We start from the raw sequence: 22,281 nt of genomic DNA on the forward strand, positions 1-22,281 counted from the left end.
TTGAAGTATGACTCTGTACGTCCTTTGGAAGACTTGTCTCAATTTCTCTGTGCTTGTTCAATTATTATATTGGGCTGCTTCAGCTCTTTGAAATCTAATGATGCAAAGGACGTTTAGTGTTTGTGAGGTAACTTTAAAGAAAGAGCTCACTTTAAGTTTCTGCTCAATCACTGTAATATTTTATAATGCTAACTCTTTATGGAAAGGAAAAAAGCACACATGCACACCCCAAGAATAAAAACTCCACCACAACCCACAGCCAAAACACCAGACTATCCTTTTCATTAACTTTGCTGTGTGATAGTAATGGGGTTCCAGCCTCAACAAAGTTTTGTGCCGTTTGCTCATCTATGGGCAGAGGAGGTCTGTGCAGCACAGTGGTAATCTATTGGCAGGCATAAGTTTCTTCAGTTATATTGGGGTTTGTTAGGCTGGTTTCGGTAACTGTGGTTAAGAGGTGAGCATTTTGGCTTCAGGAAGCTGAGCTCAGAACAAACAGCGTGTGTAAGCCTGTGTACTCTGTATGTAGCTGGTGCATTTCAGCAGGTGCTTCATAACTGTTTTCTTTTGCTTGCATTTGGTTTGGGTAGTAGGCAGGTTTTAAGACTTAGTATTTCTTAATGGTGATTTGTTGCTTACTGCATGCTTATGGTATGCATCTTAGTAAGTCATTCTAGCACTCCTCTTTCTCTCTGCTAAAAATAAATGACTAATATTAGAACAGTTAAGTGATTATTCTTACTAGTAGCAAACAAGTTCGCAGTAGCAGTCACTTCTGAAGTTTTTTTTCAACTGGTATGTAGAAGAGTTTTTCTGGAGATCATATTTTAGACAACTTTTTCTTTCCCCCCTTTTTTAACTAAGCAGTGGGCAAAGCATAAGTGCTTAGGCAAGGAAAAAGAATTGCATAAAACTTCAGTGAAGCCTGTGTGGAAATTTACTTGCTTTCTAAAGTCTTTGGAAGGTTTAACTTGTTCAGTGGCTGGTGCTGGTCACAGTTCCTAAAGTGGTAATCACAAACTTTTACTTGTTAGCTTGTCACGTCATACACTGATACTTCTTGAAATACTTTCTCTAGTTAGCTTTGACTTTTTCATGGTGCACTTTTTTCTGGAATGTTAATGTCTGCATAGTAGAAGTTGAACATTTCTGTTGCTTGACATGTTTCAGAGGGTTTTAGTGTAGTAGCTTATAGTGCTGAGGCAGCTTTTTGCCTACTCTGGTGCTGCCAGAATACTTGAAATTATCAGGGATACTATAGGCATTTTAAAAATTGGGGGGGGGGGGGGGGGGGGTATGTGGGAGGCTGTATAACACCTTACAAGCATGTAGGGATTTAGTGACTTGGAACAGATGCAAGGAAACTGTAGTCATGTATTAAGATGAAGTATTTTTACAAACACTCTGGAGAATTAGCAGTTATGAAATGGGAACCTCATTTGGAGATCATGGGAAGTACTTAGGAGTCAGTGACTTGGTGTGTGTATGTAACATGGAAGAACAAGAACCGAGTAAGAGCAAGCCAATCTTACTAGAGCTGCCTAAACTAGTGTGGCCTCCTGGAGTTCAGTGTGAGCTCTGAAGTCTGCTCAAGAAGCTGAGTAAACAGTCTTTAAGCCACATCAATTTATGTGCCTGTACGCTTGGCAGTCCTTGAACAAGCTGACATAAAACTAGTTGTGATTTGATTAGAGAACTAATAGCAATTGCAACATAGATAATAGTTCCAGTTTCTCAATACTATTGTAAGGTAGTGCTAGCACTTGTTTTTCTCACTGTCCTGGCTCCCAGGTCTGTTTTGTTTCTAAGCCTTACTTCTACTCTTCTGCAGGGAGGTGGTTCCTCAGGCTGGTGCTCTTCCCCTGGAGGGTGTGATGGTGCTTGCAGGGGTGGTGTTGCTTGAGAGGGAGGGGCTGAGCAACTTGAAGCTCTTCTCTTTCGCTTCTCAGTCTCACAGAAGGCATGAAGGAAGTGTTTGAAAGCTTCCTGCCTCCCCCTTTATGGAAGAGAGAAAGGCATCCATAAAGAAGAATTAATACAGGAATGCTGGGGTGTTTCTTGCCACTTAAAATCAGTCTTCGGCTCATGTGACTTTTTAAGTGGATGGGGCAGATGTAATCTAAAATAAACACGTATGTGTGGTAGTTTAAAAATGCTTCTTGTTAACATTGAAGTTTGGTAATGTCCATTTGGTGTTTATTTCTGGTAAGCTTAGGCAGATCTTTTATTTTGTGTCTTTAAAACAGTTGTAAGCTTGCCTTTAAAGTATGTTTCAGTTTAAGCAGCTTTGGGTTTTGCTTTTTTCCCTCCACCTGAGAAACCAGATTATAAACTGTGTCTCAGCTTAAAATTGATTCTATGAAGCCAAAGCTTAAAACTAAATCAGCCCTGTCTGGACAGGGCATGTAGTAGTCCTTATGAGTGCTTCAGAGGAAAGCCGCATGGTTATTGTCATACTTTCATGGCATGCTTGCCAAATTGCTTTTGTTTTTGAGAAATGTTCAGTGTCTTGTAATAACTGTTGGTGTCTGCCCAATATCACATAGTGTAAGATATTGTCTGATGTTTGTTTTGTGCCTGATACAACTGTGGATAGCATCATGCCTGTAAATAATTAATTCTTTGATTTCCTAGTGAATTCCACATACTGTTGTTCATAAAATAAGGTTTGCTGCTTTAATTGCAAATGTGCTTCCCTTGAGGAAGGGCTAGCCTGTGAATATTTCATCCTGTTTTGAGTGAGTTAAGTCCTAGTACCTCTTCAGATGCAAGGCATTACTCTTACTGAGATCAGTTTAGGCATTTACTCTTATTTGACTTCAAGTAATTAAACACAAAGTCTGCAAGTACATCCCTTTGTAGCGGTGACTTGTTGCTGCTCAATTAATTCAGGCATATATCTTCCACTTCTTGTGGCTGAGGAAGTCTTAGAAATTATCTTAAGTGCCCTATCTCTGAGGAGGTGTTCCTCTTCCCTGTAGTGTCCTTTTTGTTTCCTGACTTCTGTAATAATCTTTAGAAATTTGTTCTTTGATAAAAGGTAAGTATGCAACTGTTTGTAGAAGTTAATTTAATTCAGTCTTATTCATAAAATTCCAAAAGTTTAATTTTATTTGATGAAATGATAATAGATTATAAGCGTGCAAATAGTCAGTCTCCTGGTACTGATGTGGGGGAGTTAATCAAACTATTAAACTCAATAATTGGGAAGGTATGATGCTATGCTAGTTAATACTTCCCAAAGGAGATGAATGATATAGCTGAGGTAGCCATTATGATCCGCTACTGGAGTGATGGATGTTGGGAGTCTCTGTTAAAGATCCATTTTTTTTAAAGATAGGACTGTAGAGTTGTCAGTAAAGATCTTTGGATGTAACTAGTAAGGCTGATTTGTGGTGTGGTTGTTAACTTGTGTGGTTAAGGAGGGGCAGCATAGGAAGAATGTAGGGTGCTTCCTTGCTATTGACTTTCAGAGGAGATGGTGAGGATGCCTGGCCAGCTGCAGACTACTGACATGGCTGAATTGTGGAGGATAGATACTAGAGTTATGGTAAGAGCCTGTAAGACTTCCATGAGGGAAAATCATGCTTCACAGTTGTCAGCGATTTAAGTGAGTCTGATTTGGAGAAGAATTTATTCCAAATAAATATTCTTCTCTTAATTTTTCAGATGGAGCTTGTAAATGTCACTGTGGAAGACTCATAAAGCAAGCTTCCATGGAATGGTGCCGGTTGGTTATTCACTCCGGGCTTTTCTTAAGGAAAGTTCCTATGTGAATAAATGATAACTTGTCAAAATGAAGTCCCATTGTGTTTTGTGCTGGCACTTTTTCCTAATTGCCTGTGGTTATATTGAACAGAAGAAGTGATGAATAGTAAGAATAGTTCAGTTGCACTAAGGTACCAAGGAGTGTAGGCTGTGCGGAAGTACTTAATTTTTCTGGAGTAAGTTGAATCATAGCAAGTAAAATTGTTTGTAGATAAATGTTACATTTGGAAATCCTAACTTGATGTAGACCTAGTATGGGCTGTGAGCTGGATTGCTCAGGTTGGAGGATCTGTTAAAACACTTCCATTGTACAGAAGCTGAAAGGTGGTGAATCCTGAGAAAAGAAAAAGGCTGTTACGCCACTGAAGTACACTGCAAGTCTACATGTGCACCACCATGTGCATTGCTGTTTCCCTGGCCCTGCCCCCACCCATAAGCCTCCCAGAAGAAGGATGCAAGTATGAAATGACCTTCTTGAAGGAGAAAAATCTTAAGATTCTGAAATTAGGAATGATCTGGAGAAGTTAAATAGAGACTTGTCTATTTTCAAGCTATCCTGCCTAACCTTTATTTTGGTAGAAGTAGTGGGTGCAAAGTGGCAGGTTCCAAACAAACAGTTCTTAAGAAGAAGGTAGCTATACGGTGGAACCCTTTTCTGTGCAAGATGTAGTAGCTATGGAAAGATTTAGGCACTTTGAGAGGGGGTGTTTGGAGGGGAAGCCTTTACTGTTTTGTGTGTGTTAAGATATTTCTTTTGGTTCAGAGGATTGGTAAGGCACAAATAAGTAGAGGCTGAGAACATTCTGATGAGAACTGTGATAATGCTGGTCTTGCTTATAAGCCCCTCCCTATGTGCTTAACACTTGTATTTTGCCTTTAGTGGCCTGTAGCAGGTGGGTTTGATCTTTCTGGCCTGATCTGTTCACTCATTCAACCTTTCTGTATGAATTACTGAAATCTTTTTATGGAACATTGAGGTGAAGTAAACTTTAAGGCTTTTATTGATAATTGCTGTGAACTTGCTTTTAAGATGTCTAAATAAAAATGAAACTTTTTAAAAGCCTGGGTTTATTTTTTTATATATATATATAAAATTTATATATTTATTTATAAATAATTTAGAAATATATAAATATATATAAATATATAAATAATTTTATATATATATATATAAAAAAATACATATATATGTGTGTGTGTGTATCGGGTCTAACCAAACAATGCTGATGTTGATGGTTTCATTTGCTAGACTGCTTACAGATGCAGTTCCACTAGCTTGTGGAGCACCTGCTCAGTCTGAGTTCTTGCTAAGCAAATTACAGTTTTATCCCAGGAGATGTGGCAGTTGGGTCTCTTCAATACTTCTACACAAAGTACAGGTTAAAAACTAGATGAAAATGTATGACAGCGGTATGACTTGTCTAATTTCTGTTGTTGCTGTTATGGTTTCTGCTTTGCAAGGGCATACACGTGTTCATAAATGGTAGAGAACTCTTAAATAGTGAGGAAGCTACACATGCTGAGTACTTGTATGCAAGAGCTCTTTTGTCTGCATATTCTGTTGTATCTGCCCTTTCAAAGCAAAAGGAAAAAATGCTGTTGCATGCAAAGAATCATGATAGTGAAATCTTGGATATTACTGTGACATTAGTACTTTGATCAAAATGTTATCCTTGTATATGATGCAGGTCACTTGTTCTATTGTACACCACCATCTGTGGTCTGACTCAGCACTGTTCTGCATTGCCAAGTCCCGGGGTCTTGGGAAGAACATGTGTCCGATCTATTTCAACAGTTGAGCAAGCAAGGCTGGAGCTACGTTACCTTCCTCTTATTTCAGCTGATGAAGTTAACCACTCTTACCAGCAGAGAGCTGGGGTGGCCATACATATTTAAAATACCAGTAGGTTTTGGAGGAAAGAGTAGAAGTATTTCTACTTCATATATATGAATGAAATATAATTTCACTGATACTCTGAAAGTGTTGTCCTGGGACTAGGAATCTAAGATGTTGTGAGAGTGGGAAACCAGTAGTGAACTCTTTCCTTGGCCTTCATGAGCTGAAGCCCCATCCAGCTGATACTTCCCCCCCCCACCACCATTCTCTCAAACATCAGTGAGCTGAAATAAGTGTGGAGAAAGGGTTGCTGTTTGGGGAACCTTGTGTAGAGGTCCCTAACTGTCTCTGAAATTTAATAGTGTTGTGATGCTTTCTTTTCCTGTGTCAGTATTACACAGTATCCAACTATTTAATGATCCACGGGGCATTTCCAACACAGATGCTGAACTCCTTCAGAACTTAATCCTATATAATTCAAACAAGGTGGTGTCAGACCTTGCCATCAAACTGTAAATAATTTAGTAATTGTTACTTGTTAGCACAGGAACAGTAAATACTGACTTCTGCCAAAAATCTGAATAATGTACTCTGCTAACTGATTTCATCAGTTGCTGTGAGAAGCATAGGTTGGTTGTTAGATGTAGATTACATTGTTTTATAGATGTGCAATAAAAAAAGGAAGGCTTTTTAGAAGGTACAAGTGTTAAAAGCCAATTAAGAAAAATACTGACAGTGTGCTGATGTTCCTGTATTGATTGTGCTTGGGTTTGGTCAGAAATGTATATTAATAATCTGAACAACCCTTAAATACTTGTCAGATAGCTCCCAGGAAAAGTTGCCCATCGGAACTGCAATCAGTGATAACTTTGAGGGGTTTTTTTATTACTGAACTTGTTGATCATTTTGGTATGGACAGATTGTCAGCACAACTGACTTCCAGCATTCCTTTCCATAGGGCTTGATGTGTAGCCCTTGTCCTTTTCTCTAGGCATTCCACATCCAGTTCTTGGGTTCCTTCCTCACTCCCATTAGTGTTACGCAATGGACATACAGTTTAAAAAATGAAAGATGTAAGCATAGAAAATAAAAGACTAAAATTTTATTCAAGTGAATCCTAAGTGTTGCCAAAAATGTGTTTTGCATTAAAATCTTGATAGTGAGAGAGAAGATACTACCTAGCAAGAAGAATGTTGAAACTCTGTCAAGTGCTGAGAGATCTGCAAGCGAGATTATGTGGAAGTATAGTAGCAAGGGAGACTGATAAACTTAAACAATGTTGTTCTTATAAAGCCTGATGTTTTTATTCAGCTACCTAAGAATAATTAAATCAGTTGAAATATTTGTCTTATTGGTGGTTCTGATGGTGCAGCATGTTCCTGGTGAGTCACCCTATTGGTGTGCAGACCTGTGTTAATAGAACGTGGGCTGCATGGGTAGGATATGGGAATTGTGTTGAGTTGCTGTGGCTTGGGTTTAGCAGTGGACAAGTTATTGTCAAGAGACTGCAAAATTAACTTTGAAATCGCAGTGTTGTTATTAAAGAAAATTGTACATAGAATCATAGAACAGTTTGGGTTGGAAGGGGCCTTTAAAGGTCATCTGCTTCAGTTCCTCTGCAATGAGCAGGGATACTTTCAACAAGATCAGGTTGCTCAGGGACCTGTCCAACCTGACCTTGAATGTGTCCGGTGATGGGGCATCTAGCACCTTTCTGGGCAACATGTTCCAGGGCTTCACTACCCAGATGAAAGAAAAAGGTATTCCTAATATCTAGTCTGAATCTCCCCTCTTTTAGTTTAAAACCATTACCCCTTGGCCAGTCACAGCAGGCCCTATTAAAAAGTCTGTCCCCATTTTTTTTGTAAGGCCACTTTACACATTCTCACCGTGAACCTGGTCAGTGTGTCTCACTTGAACTAAACTTCTTCACTGCAGCTCTGTTAAAGTCACAAACCATCTTCAACAACTTTATTAAAACATTTTAAGTTGATCAAGGAAGCATGTTTGCTATACTTAACACTGCTGTTTGGTTTAATGAAATACCTGTTCTCCTTCCTGGAATGTGGTACTTTTTATTCAGCATTTACAAAAATGGTTTATGAAATAATGTCACTTAGTACAGAAGCACTAGGGACAGGGAGTGAGGAAGGGAATTGGTTGCTGCAGCTGCAGTCTTTCTTTGAGCAGCTGGATTGAGAATAACAAAAATTCAGAATTTTTGTTAGATGGCCTCTCAGAACTAAGTGTTAATGTCTGAGGGCCATAATGAGATGTTCTTCAGCCATAAAATTGCTGATACGTATATTAAACTCTATCTTCAGTATGTGAAAAATGTAGCTGTTCTCTCAATACAAGACTTCTTTTAAGTGGCAAATGCTTTGTCCAGGGAGGGTAGTCTTTAAAAGCATCCCTTTACTAACCTTATGTTACAGATAGTTAACCATAATTTACATATGAATGGCATATGCAGTTGACTTGTGACACATGGAGCCCTTCTATTTCATAAGTAATGTTAGGGAGCCATTCAGATCCCTGATTCTGTTTATATTTTGTAGTGGAAGAGTTTTTGTCTCTAAGGAAAGATGGCAGGATACAAAAAATTATAATTTGTGAAGGGCAGTTCCTCAGTAGAAGCAGCAAAGCACTGTAACATAGGATTAAAGTCTCCTTTTTTGCTCTCTGTTGTTGTATCTTTGTTACTAGTATTTTTTTGTTACAGTTCCTTCCTAGATGCTGTGTCTGTTGACCTCCATTGCACTTGATAGTTCTCTGAAAGTGCATAAACTGATGTGTACATTAATTGTACGGCAAAGTCTACAAGTAATTTATATTCTGGAGTTAGTGTTGAAAAAGAGAATAAGCCAGGATGAGTTTTTGCCAGGGGAGGTAACATCCTTTCAGGAACATCTGGTAGTAGAAGTTCTGGATAACATTTTGGCCTTGCCAGAATCTCCCTTTGAGGTTTCAAGCCTGTAAACAGTCATGATTTGGCTTTAGTTTTAGCAGGAAATTATTGCCATAAAAGGGTGCTGGGGAGCCTCACATTAGGCAAAACGGATAAGGCTGTTTAAAAAAAGAAAGGAGAAAAAAACCCCACCCACAAACAGCAACAAACACCCCCCCCAACACCCACAAAAAAATCAACCCAGCATATTTGCTTGAGCTTTTAATATACCAAAGACTTAATGCAATGTGACAGATACTAATGAACACATTTCAGTTGTATTTGCCCTAATTAGAACAAAACTTGAGAATACATATGGAGACATCAGGTTTCTAAACTAAGAAATTCCCATCTGTACTACAAAATGAGACAATATCATATGGCAGCAAACTGGTCTTCTGTAAACAAGATGCAGGTGGAGCATGGTGTGCTCATTCAAAGGTTTTCCACAGAAGTTTGAAAGTAGGCCTTTCATAATGTTTGGATGCTTTAAAGCTCCAGGCTTGTCCATGTAGCTGAATCTGCCTTTCAGTACATCTGAGTTGCCAGTGAGAGCCAAGTAATTGTATCAAATCACAGAATAGTTTGGGTCAGAAGGAACCTTAAAGCTCATCTAGTTCCAAGCCCCCCTGCCATGGGCAGGGACACCTTTCACTAGACCAGGTTGCTCAAAGTCCTTTTCTCTTACATGGGTAAACATTTAATCCAATGTATTGGTATAAATGCATAACTTATTTGCACCTGTTGTTGGCCTTTAGAAAAATGTGATCTTATTTCTCCCTAAAAAATCTGAAATTTGTTTATAATTAAGTTCAGTTCTTATTCTAGGTCTGAGACTGAACTCTGTAGGCTAAAAATGATGATAAAGAAGATGTGATTTCCTCAAGAAATTAATCTATTTTAAGTGCACACGTGACTGAAATACCTTCTGTTCTATGGTTAAGCTATGGTTAAGCATTGTTGTATATTTACAGTTTCACTCAGCACTCCAAGAGTTGTAGAATCATGGATGAATGTTCACTATTCTGTTAACTCTTTCAGGCATACCTGAATAAGTTTAGAAAGCATGCTTAGATAATTTTTGGTATTTTCTTATGATTCTTTAAAAACGGTATTGTCTTAAGAAAGAAAAATCAGTAAATGGGGGAATTTGACCTCCTCCTAGAAGGAACGCAAGTTTTGCTGCAACCTGGTCTATTTCAGGTAAACTAGTTCTCAGTTTAAAATTCCCAAAGATTTTTTGTTACTGCTGTTTAAATGTTAATTGCCATAGTATAACTGTTGCCTCTGATGGGAACTACCTGGCTGTCCTGCCAGGAGTCAGCCAGGCAGGGCAACCTCATCTGATAGCAAGGTGAGCTGTCCTTTGTTTTGAGGGGTGATTTAGCTGACTGCCAAAGGTTGCTGCAGTTAAGTCCTGTCTGGGAGGCTGGAGGCGCATCAACCAATTACCCAGAAGTGAGCATAGGCATGTTTGTGTATTGCTTGTATACTGGGAAGAAGCACAGTGATGTATTGTGGCTGCAAAGCAGTTACTACACTCTGCAATTATTTAACATAGACTTTACCTCTGTCCTGGAAGATTTGATGGAGTGGGAGTGATCTATGAGACTGTTAGAGTACTCAGACACAGAACTGAAATGACACTGTTTCTGCTGAGAACAGCTGTCTAAATTACAGCGGGACAATACACCTTGTTAACTGAAAATGGTGCAAAGTTAAGCCTGATTTGTTTGGGTTTTGTTTTCCTTCCTTCAACTTAAAAAGCTTAAATAACCTTAAGTCATTCATGCCTACTGAGACAAGTGCCTTTAACTGGCTGAAGTAAATTTGTTTAAGATTCATCAACTGTGGTGATCAGTAATCATTTAAATTACTAAGACCTTACTGACTTGTTAACATCAGGTAACATCTTTCAAAAGAAGCAAACAGACCCAGGGCTCACATAGGTTTTTTTGTTTGGTTGGTTGGTTTTTGTGGTTTTTTTTGTTGTTGTTGTTTTGGTTTTTTGTTGTTTGGGGTTTTTTTTAACTTGTTCCCGAAGTTAAACCACATTGTTTACCAGTTTACCTGGTGATTAGGTAAATGATAACCTAAATAAGTCTAAAAGTAGCCCTTAGCTGTAGTATTCCAGCTAGAAATTAGGTTGTTTTGTTTTGCTTTTAATACCCAGGTAAATTCTCCCTCGCCAGATATCTGTATATAGACTTTTGAGGTTATTATAGGTCTGTCCAACTTCATGATTACTCTCTTCCTCCTGAAAGTGTACATAGCAGCAAGTCTTCTGTCTGAGATTTCTTACTCTGGGAGGTCACTGCATCAGGGAAATAGGATGCTGAAAGGAGTGTCTAGACTCTTTAAGCCTTCCCAGAAGTTCAGGATTTCTGACTTGGCTCTCTTTTAAGAATTTCCGAATCAAAGTAGACATTCCTACTTGCCTCCCCTATTTCTGTTGGAAAGCGATTAACAACGTTTCATAAAAAAGAGGCCATGAGGTAGAGCATTGGCTGTGTGTAAATGAAAGTAGATAGGTTCTGAATGAGAAAAGGCAATGCAATAGGAATAGTCATATTGAGCTAGAGGTTGTTAGTGATCTCATAGTCATTCCTTGCTGAAAGAACTGCCTTTGCGATACTATCTTAAGGTACTCTGGTTTTAAATGCATTTCAGTGATTACATTCCATCTTTTTTCCAGAAATGTTACGAACAAAAGCAGTACAAAAATGGACTCAAGTTCTGCAAGATGATCCTCTCTAACCCAAAATTTGCTGAACATGGAGGTAACTGCAGACTCAAAAGATTGCTTGGGTTTTTTTGTGGGGTTTTTGTTTGTTTGGTTTTTTGTTGTGTTGGGTTTTTTTTCCCCTCCTATCATGAGCCGAAATGTATAATCAGTCTATTCTGTGTTATTGGGAAAGAAAGGAGCTTGTTGCTCAGTATGATTGTGTCCTTAGGACTGAATAGTTACGGGGGATTTTCAGATTTTGTGCTTTCAGACCAAGTTTTTACCCTAGTTCAGTCAAACACTCCTGTGCAGTGGGATGGTGAAGATCAAAATATATGGTGGAAGCACACTTCAGTGAAGCTTCCCAAGTAAGTTGCCTTTCTAGGTTTCTGGGTCAGAATGATAATGTGGGATTTTCTTGTATTCCCACATTCCTGTTTAATAGCAAGCCCAACCTTTTTTTATATATATTACATCAAGGTATTCCACCAATGAATTAAGAGTCTTGCCTTTTTTGTCAAGATCATATTCTTAAATTTTGTGTACTGCATACCAAATTGCTACTTATAAAGAGCAAAGTTAACTGTAATACTGTTGGTGCTAAGACTTGAAGCTAAAGACAGAATCTGGAGATCCTGTTCTGATAAATACTACAGGAAATTGGACAGCAAAATCTGTCAGAACTTAATCCTGTATAAGATATTCTAGTCTTACTCTATTACAGAGTTTCTGTGCATGGCTCAGACAATCTTTCCTTCTGATGCAGTGAATTTTTCTTGTTTGTCTGCTGTTGAAGTAACCTAACATTGAACGTGCATGTAGCGTGTCAGTAAGATTATTTTCCTATTTGACATTGTCAAATCTTGGCAAAATGTTCAGCTAATCCTTTTCATGCTTCCATCAGTCTGCTGTTTCTTTGTCTTCATTACTTCTCTAGAGATAAAATTACAGTTTTCTTGTTGCCTCAAAGCTGGAGTGGCTTTTCCAGTTCTGATCTAATGCATTTGTCTCCACTAGCACTTGTTTTTATAACATCTCAGTATACATCTCTCACTTTCTGCTTTTGCTGCCACTTAAACTTTTCCAGGACAGCTAGCTGCCTTGGCAGACTACATACTACTTGGGCTCTGAGCCACTAATGGCTTTGAAGCTTGGGAGCAGAGCCTGGAATGAACAGCTGAAGCAGAACTAAGCTGATGAAATGATCTGATGGGAAGCGGCACTGTTGTCACACTTAGCTTCAGACACAAGGAATTTGAAAAATTTTAGGGAGAAGGTGGCAAACAGATGGATTGCTGTGGCTGGGCAGTTATTTCCCTGGTGTGGGAAGGTAGCTTGCCCTCCTTCCCACAGTGGGGATATTCTTTTTTCAAGCATCCTGATATTATTGGGAATGCATAGTTCTAGCTTTTTCTGTCCTTACAGTGTGTATATAGGACAACTTAAAACCAAACCAAAATCATTGGCTCATTTTGGATTGTTCACTATAGATCTGCTTCTACAGAAAAGTCAGTTAAACAGGTCTGTCAGACTTCAAACTGCTGTTACATCTGAGCTTAAAATGATGGACCATTGCCACTGATACTGGGGAAAAGGTTGCAATTGGAAGGAAACTAGAGTATTATAATGAAAATGTGACTCATCTTCTGGCAGGAGCCAAAACTCTTATTTGGCGGGGGGCGGGGAGAATCTGGAGCAGCTTTCAGGCCTAGTGTAGCTTGTTTCCCACAGCGTTACTTGAAGAATGGCAGAAAAGGAAAAGCAATAGTCATACCAATGTGTATTATTTGGAACCTTGTGCCTCTCAGTTTTGATTGAAATGCTCCTCTACTTTGTGGAGGCCTTTTAACCCCAAAACACCATAGGGGGAAATACGCTTCTCAACTAATGCTTTGTAAGCAACCTGTACTAGTGGAGCTGACTGTGACAGAGATTGGTTTCTTATGCTATAACACCATCTAATAATTTTTTTTTTTTCTTGTTCTGCCCACTCTGGAGCTTTAACATGCATTGAGAAGCTCCCTAGAATTGCTTTAGCTTATTGTTAACTCCCTTAGATCCAGTTAAACATATTTTTTTGATTAATAAACTTAGTGTTGCTTGTGTTCATCACATCTGTATGATGATATGCAGTGGTCTTAAGACCATTGTGAAGAAAGGAAATGTTTCCATATAACAGTCTTCAGCTGTGTGAGGCTGCTGTCCTGATCTAAATTTATCTTTTAATGAGGAACTTCACTGTGTAACAACTTCAAAGGATATCTGCACTGTAAAACTGGCATATGGGGAGTCAGAAACATAAGTATATGATATGTCTTCCAGAGACGCTGGCAATGAAAGGACTGACCCTGAACTGCTTAGGGAAGAAGGAAGAAGCATATGAATTTGTTCGTAAAGGACTTCGTAATGATGTAAAGAGTCATGTCTGTATCCTTTGTAATACAAAATCTGATCTTTTTTGCTATGAGTCCTTACTTCTGCTTGTATGTACTGATGTAGCAACAAAGTCATAGTTTTGGAGTACATAATGTGATCTGCATAAAAAAAGTCTGAAGGTATTATATATGAATATTCGTATACAATGAATATTAATTGGTAATCAAACACTTGAAAGAAGGTTGTATTTTCCTTTCTACGATTTTGCAGAACCTTTAAGAAAAATGCCTTTTACATTTATGTCTTAGGAAAAGACCATCTATAATGGTACATCTTTGTAAAATCTGGCTTTTTCCTGAAGTTTCCTTCTCTCAAAAAGGTGTAAGAAATCTGATCTAGAGGTGTTCTGAAAGAACCTATTTTGCCACTAAATTTTAGGTAATGCTTTAGGTCTCCTGGCTTGATAACTACTACTCTGTTCTGAGCTTGTCTTTCAGAAGTTTATACCTGTAAACTACTTAACAGCTATTTAGACAGCTATTCTCAAAGTTCTGTTTAAGCCACAGTAGAGGACTATTCCAGATTTGCACAGAATGCCTTACTTGTTCTGTATGCATTTAACTTGCATGTTAAGGGGAAATTTTCCCATTAGATATTCAAGCTTTTAACAAAATCTTCCTTCAGTATCACAGGGAACACTTCCTGATGACTGTGTAGGTAAGAGAAGGGGATGGCTGTTTACACCATTCCTTTGTTCAGGGAGCTTGAGGTTGGAAAAATCATGTTAACTCTGCTAACCTCCATACACTTAGAGGTATGCCATAGAGCTATCAAAGACAATTTGTACCTTGTTGATTCTAAAAGCTGAATACCTAAGGAATACTAAAGCAATTTTAATCTAGGTGTAAGAAGTCTTGCACCTTGAATCAAGGAGTAAAAGAGTCTGGGTGAGTCAGGGACAGTTTGGAGGGGATTTTCATTCCTAAACAAAGTTCCAGATAGGAATTTATCAGCATCACTAGTTCTTGTCTGTAGTTCATGCTGACTCTTAAAACTGTCTGGAAGGCTCCCCTACAAATGCTGGAGAGATTTGTGCTTTTTCACATCTAATCTGAAGGGTGGGGTGGTCAAAGGGGACCCTCTACCTGGACAAGTTTAAAAGGAAAAAAAAAAAAATACTTATTTTGGTTATGAGTTTCAGTGGATTTTATCACTATTTAGCTGACTCATTAAACTTGGCTTACTTTAGGAAGGCTGCAGGATTTGTTTTCTGAATTCAGGTAAAATCTAAACTCATCTGAATGATATTAGGCACAAGTTTTGGGTTTTTTTGGTTGGATTTTTTTTGTTTGGTTGATTTTGTTTTGTTGATTTTGGTTGTTTTTTTTTTTTAAGCTGCATCCATAGAACTTGTTCTGGCAAAGCAGGAAATTCTAACTTTGTGCATTCAAGTGTATTGTTACAGCTCTACAGAGAACCCCTTGAGTGATCTGTGCAGATTACTCCTCCAGTGTAATGAAGTAATAGCAAATTCATTCAGATTTGTTGCAGTACCTTCAATTGTCATCTCTTGGTATATTCTAAAGGAATAGCTAACCTCTTTTACTACTACCATGCTTTAAGAGCACCCAATGTGCTATCATAATGTCACTGTCCAAATATCTGAATCTTTTCTGATGATTGGGCTCCGGTGCATGGGGAGAGTCAAGACTAAAGTATATATTCCAGCCCATGAGAAACAGATGTGAGGCTGAGCTGTTTATTAAAGGTTCCTTCTACATCCTTTGCAAAGACTTGTGATTAGCCATGAAGTTCTGATGAAAGCTTTCAGGCCTTCTAATTCTCAGTGTTATTACCTAAACAGAGCTTGGGAGGTTCTGTAAAATGTTTGCATCTGCTTTTTTATGTGAGCTTAATGCCTGTTATTCGGTTTAAAGGGAGAGGCGAGGGGAGAAGGGGGTAGCCACTGAAGTCACCTCGTTCCAGTAGCTGGTTTTGAGGAGGTGCAATACATCTATGTGTTCTTATTTTCTTGGGGTAACTTTTAAAGGTGCTTTTGATTTATTTTGTTACCTGTGCTTTTTAGAAAGGACATGGTGGAGGGTGTTTAAAATACAGTTGGTCACTTCAGTGTTGTTTTAAGGAGTAGGAGATTTTAATTCTGTGTTTCCCCATATTGAGGTCTGTAGGGAAATAGCCATTGTAAAATGGTTTAGAAATCCAGAAATTTTCTGGTCAAACTACATATTATATTCAGTACACTGTAGGAACATGTGCAAGACTACCCAGAGCTGTCTACTGTAATAATTGGTATCACTGTGCTTTGTTGTCTTGTGTCAGCTGTTAAAATTCTTTAATGCTGAGCCTTGACTACTGTACACACTTATTCTGAATGGGTTTGTGCTTTTCTTTACATGATTGCTTGGTCACAAATATGATTTATGAAAGATTAAGCCAGATTTCCTGGATTCAGTTGGCATGGTAATGATGCCTGATAAATTACTCAAAGCATCATCTTAGTTTAAGTATGCGTTTGAAGTGCACTTAAATTCTTTTGGACTGAACTGTCATTCTCTAGGCGAGAATCTAAAATGCCAATAGCTCTGATGCAGGTATATGAAGATGCTACATATAACTTTGATCCATGTCTTGAATCCTTGAACTCAAATAGCCAAGGCAGGATTTATAGAAAGAAGTAGCAGTACTATACCCAACTGCTGTAACTGTATACAAAACTGTTTTGTCCCCTTTTCCCATCTAGTCTTGCATCCTCACAGCAGTGACACCAGCTCTCCTAACAGTCTCAAAGATTTATATGAAGGTTGTGTGGACTTCAGCTGGCTGAAATGAATTTAGTGTTCCTCTAGAAATGCAAAAATGGGTCTTTTGCCTCTTAGAAGTTTCCTTCAGACTTAATTCTCACAAGTCTTCTGTAGGCTGAAGTCTTATATCTAGAATTGACTTCAGGACATGAGTTTCTAAGAAAGAAGAATCTTACAGTTCTGTTTTTTCCATTAACTTGACCAGGTTAACTCATTGAAATGCAAAGTTTAGGAATGATTGTATCTTTGGAGGAAACAGTTGCTTCTATTTAAATTATATAGCATATTAACTCTTGAATATTTTGATTATAAACACTGAGTTATTTGTGTCATCTTAATTGAAAGCAGATGAAGGATGCATGTACCTCTCCGCAACATCTGCTGTGTTTTTGCTGCTTCAGGGGCACATGGGAGAGCTTTTGAGCCACTCTTGATTTGCAAATCAGTACTGTGGAAGATGTTGCCTTAGAGAGCTGCTGGTAACCTGGAATAGCAAAAAGTAGATAATTGCAAGTAATCTTAAGAAGGCTTTTGGAAACTAATGTAAATACAGTGTACTGTGTTGTAATGACATATGTTGGTTTCATGCTTTGAATTCAGAATCTTTCCAGAATAAAAAACAGTGCTCGTGAGAGAAAAGTCTAGTGAAATGATACACAAGTCATGGAAATTTGAGTTGCTGAGAATGCGACAAAGGCTTTTGACTTTTGAAATGCAAAGGTTTCCTTTTGTCAGTGAGTAAAGTGAGCCTCTGTGTTTCTCTTACTGTAAAATCTGGGGACTACTTGATGTTACAGATAGGCAAGTGAGGAAAAGTAAAACTCATACACTAACTGTATTGTTAGAGAGAGACACTTCCAAAAGTAAGAAGCCCTGCTGCAGTTACAGTAGTATATTATAAACAATACATGTCTAAGAACATCTCTTCTGGGTCTTATGGAGTTTGGATCATTTAGTTTGTATAACAGTAGGCTTTTGGGGGTGTATGAGTGTGACTGAACAGAAGATACTTTTTTTTTTTTTTTTTTTTTTAAACTTTAAATGCTTCTAAGGAAGCAATAATATTTTAAAATGTGACAGCAAAGTCCAGCTGCAGTAATGAAACTAAATATATAAGGATGCTGATCTTCATGGAACATGTCATGATGTTTCATAACACAAATACACTGCAGTTACTTTGAAACTTGTCAGTATATTTTCCTTAATGTGTGTTAGGTTGGCACGTCTATGGTCTTCTGCAACGTTCTGATAAGAAATACGATGAAGCCATCAAGTGTTACCGGAATGCACTCAAGCTAGATAAAGATAATCTACAGATCTTGAGAGATCTCTCTTTGTTACAGATTCAGATGAGGGATTTAGAAGGATACAGAGTAAGTATTCTCTTCGCATTCGGATTTATTGCTGTTTGCATGCTCTTGTTATTCTATCCATTACTAAGTCTTCTGTTGGTAGTAATTCTGTTGCTACTTGGTTTTCCTGTTTCAAAAGTGTTTTAAGCTCTTTGTTTAGGAAAGCATGATAAGTATTGCAGCAGAGTTCCATATAATGTTGAGAACAAAACTAAAGTACAGTTATTCAGTACAATTTGACTTGCGAATCACCTTGTAAAACTCTAGTTCTCAACTTGTTTTTCACTGAAATAGTGAAAATGATTGAATGTTAGCAAGTAGGAGTATTTACGGTGCTGTTAAGTACTGCAAATGGTGGTTTTGGTGTCTATAGTGAAGGTGTGTTTTGTGAGAAATGCGCTATCATGTTTCCCTTGAGTATGTTGGCAACTTGCCCCATGATGATTGATTTCTTGGACTCAATACTGATGTTATAAATAAAACCTTAAAATTTGTCTAAAACCAGAGTTAGTGGTTTTAAAATGACTGAACTCATTTGGCTGTGAAATGGAAAAGCCCTTCTCTTCTGTATGCTATTTCATGTGAAGCAGAAGGCTATATTGTGGGCTTTGGTGCTAGTTGATCTCATTCACTGAGAAGGTTGAATTTGCTAATGCAAGAAAAGGGAATGACTGATTAGGGGATATGATTTAGCTCAGGAAGGGGGGTTTGAGAAGCGCTGCAGCAATGTAAGTATGAGGACCTTGTGCCTGGGAGGAGAGTGGGAGTGGTCTTTCAGTGGCAATGAGCAGTTTTCCAGTGGAAAAACCTCTTCGTGATTTCAGAGCTCTCTTTTTGGGAATAATTTAGGTCCTTAAGAGGTAGTCTTGAAAAAGACGCCTCTTGTGTCCCAATAAATAGATTTTATACTTTGTGCCATGACTCCTGTATTGAGGATGTAGCCCCCCATGATTTATGTGACAAAAACATGTTGCTTTTCCCAGTGCTGTAAGAATTTAAAAAATTGTCCAAGGCTTTTAAAAAAAATCTTTTAAAGTATAAGCTGTGCTGGTGGTAAATCATCATAAAGGTGGTGTAACTTTTTTTATTTTAAACATCTCTGTTACTTTAAAATTGCTTTTCTTTTACTGAAGGAGACAAGATACCAGCTACTTCAGCTGCGCCCCACACAAAGGGCTTCCTGGATTGGATATGCCATTGCATACCACTTACTAAAAGATTATGATATGGCCTTAAAACTACTTGAAGAGTTTAGGAAAACCCAACAGGTAAGACTCCCTATTCTGGAAAGAGAAACTTTTCTGTATGAAAGATCCCTAATTAAGAACTAGTTAAGAATTAGGAGGAAATTTGTTATTTTGGAGGTTTCTGCTTTGAGCAGGAAGATTTCCAGAAGCTTAGCAGCTGATGCAAATTATACAGGAATACTTTCCCACTGTCAGTAGGCTCTTAATAGTTGAGGTTATAAGGGTAGACGGATGTGGAGCAACTGAGGAACTTAATGTTTGTGAGGCTTGTAGCTAAAGAAAACCTGTGATGATCCTGTCCCTTTTACACTAGTAAAAGTAAAGTCAATTTTCTGAAGTTAAGCTTCAGAAAATACTGTTCAGTGTTGAATGTGCTCGTTTGCCCTTTCTTCTGCCATAGCCTAGAGGCTATTGCATCTCCACAAAGAATGTGAAAAGCAACTTTTTCGCTACTTTGTATGCATATATATATTATGTACTTAAAATTATGTGCTTGGTGTCCAAGTAACAGGAAAGCATAGCTGAAATCTTCGAGAAGATGTTACTGAAATTTGTTGGAGTAAATGGTACAGTGCTATAGTTGTTGAGTATAACCTTTCTTCAAGAGAGACCATTCACTTACTCTGTTACTGGTAATGCAGAAGTATAAAGTCTGAATTAACAGAGTGGAGTTACTCTGTTACAAATAACTCTGTAACATGGAAAGAAAACCCATGTTTATAGATGCATTTGGTCTGGGAGGCATGCTAGAACTATCATGTGCAGATGATAAGATATCACCTAACCTGTAGACTTCGATGTTTTCAAACAAAAATCTTGCATCCACTCTGAGACAATTGCATTTGAGATGTTAAATGGCCAGAATGATGCTAACTGCAAGAAAGGATATTAATTGCTAGGAGGGACCAGTGTTTGTGTCTTGATCCTGTATCATCGTCAAACAGAGGATGTTGCAAGCCAGGTGTGTATATATAGCTTTATTATTTCAGAAGAGCTGTAACTTCAGTGTTGAATAAAAACTGAAAACAATGAGTTTAAATGAAAACTGGGTCATATTTTGAGTGTTTGACAGCCAGAAAGTCATGGTTCATGAATGAGTCAGCAGAGCCCAGTCTGAGTTCAGTCTTGAAATGACTGTTAGAATTAGAATAGATGGGAAAAACTGCAAGTGAAGTGTAAGAAATCAATATTTCCAAGGGCTAAGAGGGCTTACCAGTGGTGTTGGACTCCTGGAGAGAATGGAAGTGATACTGTTAATGTTGTTTTTTGTGAAAGGTTGTGCGCAGATATACTTACTTGAGGACAGTCATGATGATATGCTCTCCAGTCTCGTGACTAAGCCAGATTTAAATACCATCTGTCATAGATGAACATACTAAGTTAGTGCAAATTATCGGTCTTAAATCTCACACTAAATCCAAAGGAAGTCAAGAGGATCTCAAGCTCATGTCTTTTCTCTTTCTCTCTTTCCCTCTCTCTTTCCCTCTCTCTTTCCCTCCCTCTTTCCCTCCCTCTTTCCCTCCCTCTTTCCCTCCCTCTTTCCCTCCCTCTTTCCCTCCCTCTTTCCCTCCCTCTTTCCCTCCCTCTTTCCCTCCCTCTTTCCCTCCCTCTTTCCCTCCCTCTTTCCCTCCCTCTTTCCCTCCCTCTTTCCCTCCCTCTTTCCCTCCCTCTTTCCCTCCCTCTTTCCCTCCCTCTTTCCCTCCCTCTTTCCCTCCCTCTTTCCCTCCCTCTTTCCCTCCCTCTTTCCCTCCCTCTTTCCCTCCCTCTTTCCCTCCCTCTTTCCCTCCCTCTTTCCCTCCCTCTTTCCCTCCCTCTTTCCCTCCCTCTTTCCCTCCCTCTTTCCCTCCCTCTTTCCCTCCCTCTTTCCCTCCCTCTTTCCCTCCCTCTTTCCCTCCCTCTTTCCCTCCCTCTTTCCCTCTCTTTTCTTGTTGTTTTGGGTTTTTTTGTGTTTGTAAGACTGGAAATATTTTGGAAACTTCCATAAATAGGAAGATGGTTTGTACTTGAGCAATGATCTGTTTAACTGTTGACTAGCATAATATCAGTCACAGGCAAATGGTGGAAAAGCTGGTTATGCATTAAAGGACAGAAATACGCTACAAATGTCAGACTAGTAGTGTCAAGCTTTTCCTCTTTTTTTTGAGATGGTAGATACAGTTAAGCAGAATGTTGCGTTTTCTTCCCCAAAGCACTAAAAGTAAGATGACGTTAGTTTGATATCTCTTGCAAATAGAGAGAATTCTATGCTAGCTCCCAGAGGAGTGCAGGGTTATCTAGAGCTTCAACTCTAGAGGGTCAATGTATTGGGTCCATGACAGTCAGGAGCCACACTTTGGCTCTTCCATATTAGTCCCCCGGTCTACTGTTTGTGCAGTGTCTGGATATTTAACAGTCTTGCACTCGGAATAGTTGAGTTCAGGATACTCAGGAGGTACACTTCTTGCTTACTTTACTTTCCAAATCTTCTCTTACCCTGTATTTTGTATGCATTCCTCCTCAATAGGTGAACTTCTGTGACTGTCTTGATAGGATACTGCATGTGACTGATAAAATGGTGGCTGTGTTCAAGGTTTAAAGGAGGGTTGGAAGACTGAAGGGTTTCCAAATCACTACTGAATGGGAATCATCAACAAACTGATGCCTTCAAGTAGTTTTATGGCAGTCTGTACTGTTCACCATTATTGTTAATGAATAAAGAAGCAAATGTAACATTACAAAAAATACTGCTGTCATAATAATTGGTAACTGGCAATGTAGGATGATCACGTTAACTTACTTGAATTACTTAGGCAGCTCTCTCCATTCAGATGTGAATTAACACAGCCAAAACCAAGCAGTAAAACTTAAGAAAAAGATTGAGGAACTGTCATGTTAGTAATTGTAGGTGAGTATCTGAAGATGCAGTATTACAAAATAATGGAGTTAATCTAGCTACAAGCTGTTGCCAAAACCAGCAGTCTGACTTTTTCCTGTGTGCTCCCACTGCTTCCTTGTGCAGCACTGGTTGACTCGTGGAGGGCTGGTTCAGGAAGCCAAAGTGACAGAAAAATAATCACTCTTTTGAAGGATTGATTGGCTGAACTGAACAACTGTGAGGTGAGAGGGGAAAGAGGAAGGGGAATAATAGAGGGAAGTGAACTGCCTTTGTTGATCCAGGCTGCAGTTAGATTGACTTGGCTTATTGTAAAATAGTCCCTTGGGGCTGGC

General features: G+C 38.6%; 1 protein-coding gene across 5 annotated transcripts in view; it reads left to right on the forward strand.

The window, feature by feature from the left end:
* The window catches only part of NAA16 (N-alpha-acetyltransferase 16, NatA auxiliary subunit), a 64,497-nt gene that overhangs the window by 1,135 nt on the left and 41,081 nt on the right, over positions 1–22,281 (forward strand). For all 5 annotated transcript variants that reach the window (XR_013956421.1, XM_080613074.1, XM_080613075.1 and 2 more), the window contains exons 2-5: positions 11,248–11,332; positions 13,600–13,704; positions 17,691–17,848; positions 18,961–19,095. Coding sequence is in view for 4 of the 5 variants with exons in the window: in XM_080613074.1 (XP_080469200.1) it covers positions 11,248–11,332; positions 13,600–13,704; positions 17,691–17,848; positions 18,961–19,095 (483 nt within the window). In the remaining variant the exon portion in view is untranslated. The remainder of the gene's footprint in view (positions 1–11,247; positions 11,333–13,599; positions 13,705–17,690; positions 17,849–18,960; positions 19,096–22,281) is intronic.

The sequence above is a fragment of the Psittacula echo genome, assembly GCF_963264785.1.
Source record: "Psittacula echo genome assembly, chromosome: 3".
NCBI classification, from domain to species: Eukaryota; Metazoa; Chordata; class Aves; order Psittaciformes; family Psittacidae; genus Psittacula; species Psittacula echo.